General features: G+C 47.0%; 1 protein-coding gene across 1 annotated transcript; it reads right to left on the bottom strand.

The window, feature by feature from the left end:
* Window positions 1-6: 6 nt before the first annotated feature.
* On the bottom strand, window positions 7-274 carry DACRYDRAFT_108100 (uncharacterized protein; the record flags this gene model as incomplete). The annotated part of the gene is made up of 2 exons (XM_040768589.1): window positions 7-15; window positions 65-274. 2 exons carry the CDS (start codon window positions 272-274, stop codon window positions 7-9), a joined length of 219 nt encoding a protein of 72 aa, XP_040628452.1.
* Between the last annotated feature and the right edge of the window lie 1,208 nt (window positions 275-1,482).

Raw genomic sequence — 1,482 nt, 5'->3', positions numbered from 1 at the left:
TCCATGTCATAAAGGCTTAGTCATGTCTCTTGACCAAGCAATGAGCTGGTGCCCTGACACATACTGCACACTCAACCACTCTTTGAATCCACACAGCTGCTGTGGCAGTCTCAGCCGCCAGCCATGCCTCCTCTTCCTCACATTGATTGTGCTGCAGCGTCATGTTGATCCCATGACATATGTCGGGGTTGATGAACCTTTCAGGTGGTGGTGCTCTAGCAGTATCAAACCAGAGGGTATACCAGATGGGGGAGTCCACATCAGTGTCACTCATGGGAATCAAGCATGGAACATTACCTGACTGTACCCACACTGGTCACAGCTCAATATGCTGCAGCACATTGACAGCTAAGTTGTACTGCAGGATGGCCTCCTTGCATGAATGATCATGACACATTATCTTGGCCTCAACATGCATGATACCTGTGATACCTGTTTGGAGGTTAACAATCACCTCAATGACAACATGCTGCGCTTCCCTAGGTGTGCCTTTGTCGGTCCACCTTCATTGTGGCAATGTTTATGGCAATGAATCACTTCCATCTCCATGTTGTGGTGCACAAGCTGCCGCACTACACCTTCCTTCAACACCATACATTTTGACAGTGCAATGATGTAGGGAATATCTGAGTGATGTATATGGTGCTTGATTCCCTTGATGATATGAAGCACTCCAAGCTGTTCCACAAGATGTGCTACAGCTGGCTGCTGCTGTGAGATATGGTCAATTAAGGTGCAATACTGCTCAATGTTGATGACTACATTGTTAGTCAGGGTACCTTGATGAAGCCTGGATTCTTCATAGGATGTGATAACCATTGTCAAAGCATCCTGAAGCTGCTGCACCATTGAGGCATAGTCCTCAGCAACAGTAGTTAAACTCTCCGCATGATATCTTGCAACAGCTTTGTACCCTGAAGGAGGTTGAATAAGATATGGAGGGGAATAATATAGAAATGACTTACAGGAGTGAAGGGATCATTGACTACACTGTTGGTTGACCCAGAGCATCTGCAGAGCAGATGTGGTATATCCAGATGAAGATAGTCCCACATCTGCTTCATGACACAGGTCTTGTACATGGCAATGCTGATGCTGCAGCCATTGAGGCAACTGCAATTGCTGCTGCAGCACTATGTGCAGCAGTTGCCCTTCTGAACTGAATAGATAGCGATTGGGCTATGCTACATGTGGTAGGTCACTTCTGATCCTGGGAATCTATGAACTCACAGCCATGATCCTCCCACTGGGAATCAAATCTGATAAAAAAGCCCATATCTGCTTGCCACCCTCCCCATTGGTCAAGCCAAACCTGATTTGTTTTCAAGGGTGAAAGAGAAGTTGGCAAGCCCACTGATGCCCATAAGCATGCAACACAGATGTTGCCCACGTGATGCAGCCTTCAAGCTCTGGTGTCAGGGCACCAGCTCATTGCTTGGTCAAGAGACATGACTAAGCCTTTATGACATGGAAGTAGCTGGT

The sequence above is a fragment of the Dacryopinax primogenitus genome (assembly GCF_000292625.1).
Source record: "Dacryopinax primogenitus strain DJM-731 SS1 chromosome Unknown DACRYscaffold_10, whole genome shotgun sequence".
In the NCBI taxonomy this organism is placed as follows: Eukaryota; Fungi; Basidiomycota; class Dacrymycetes; order Dacrymycetales; family Dacrymycetaceae; genus Dacryopinax; species Dacryopinax primogenitus.
The sequence above is the reverse complement of the archived record's forward strand: the minus strand, read 5'-3'. Positions and strand labels throughout refer to the sequence as shown.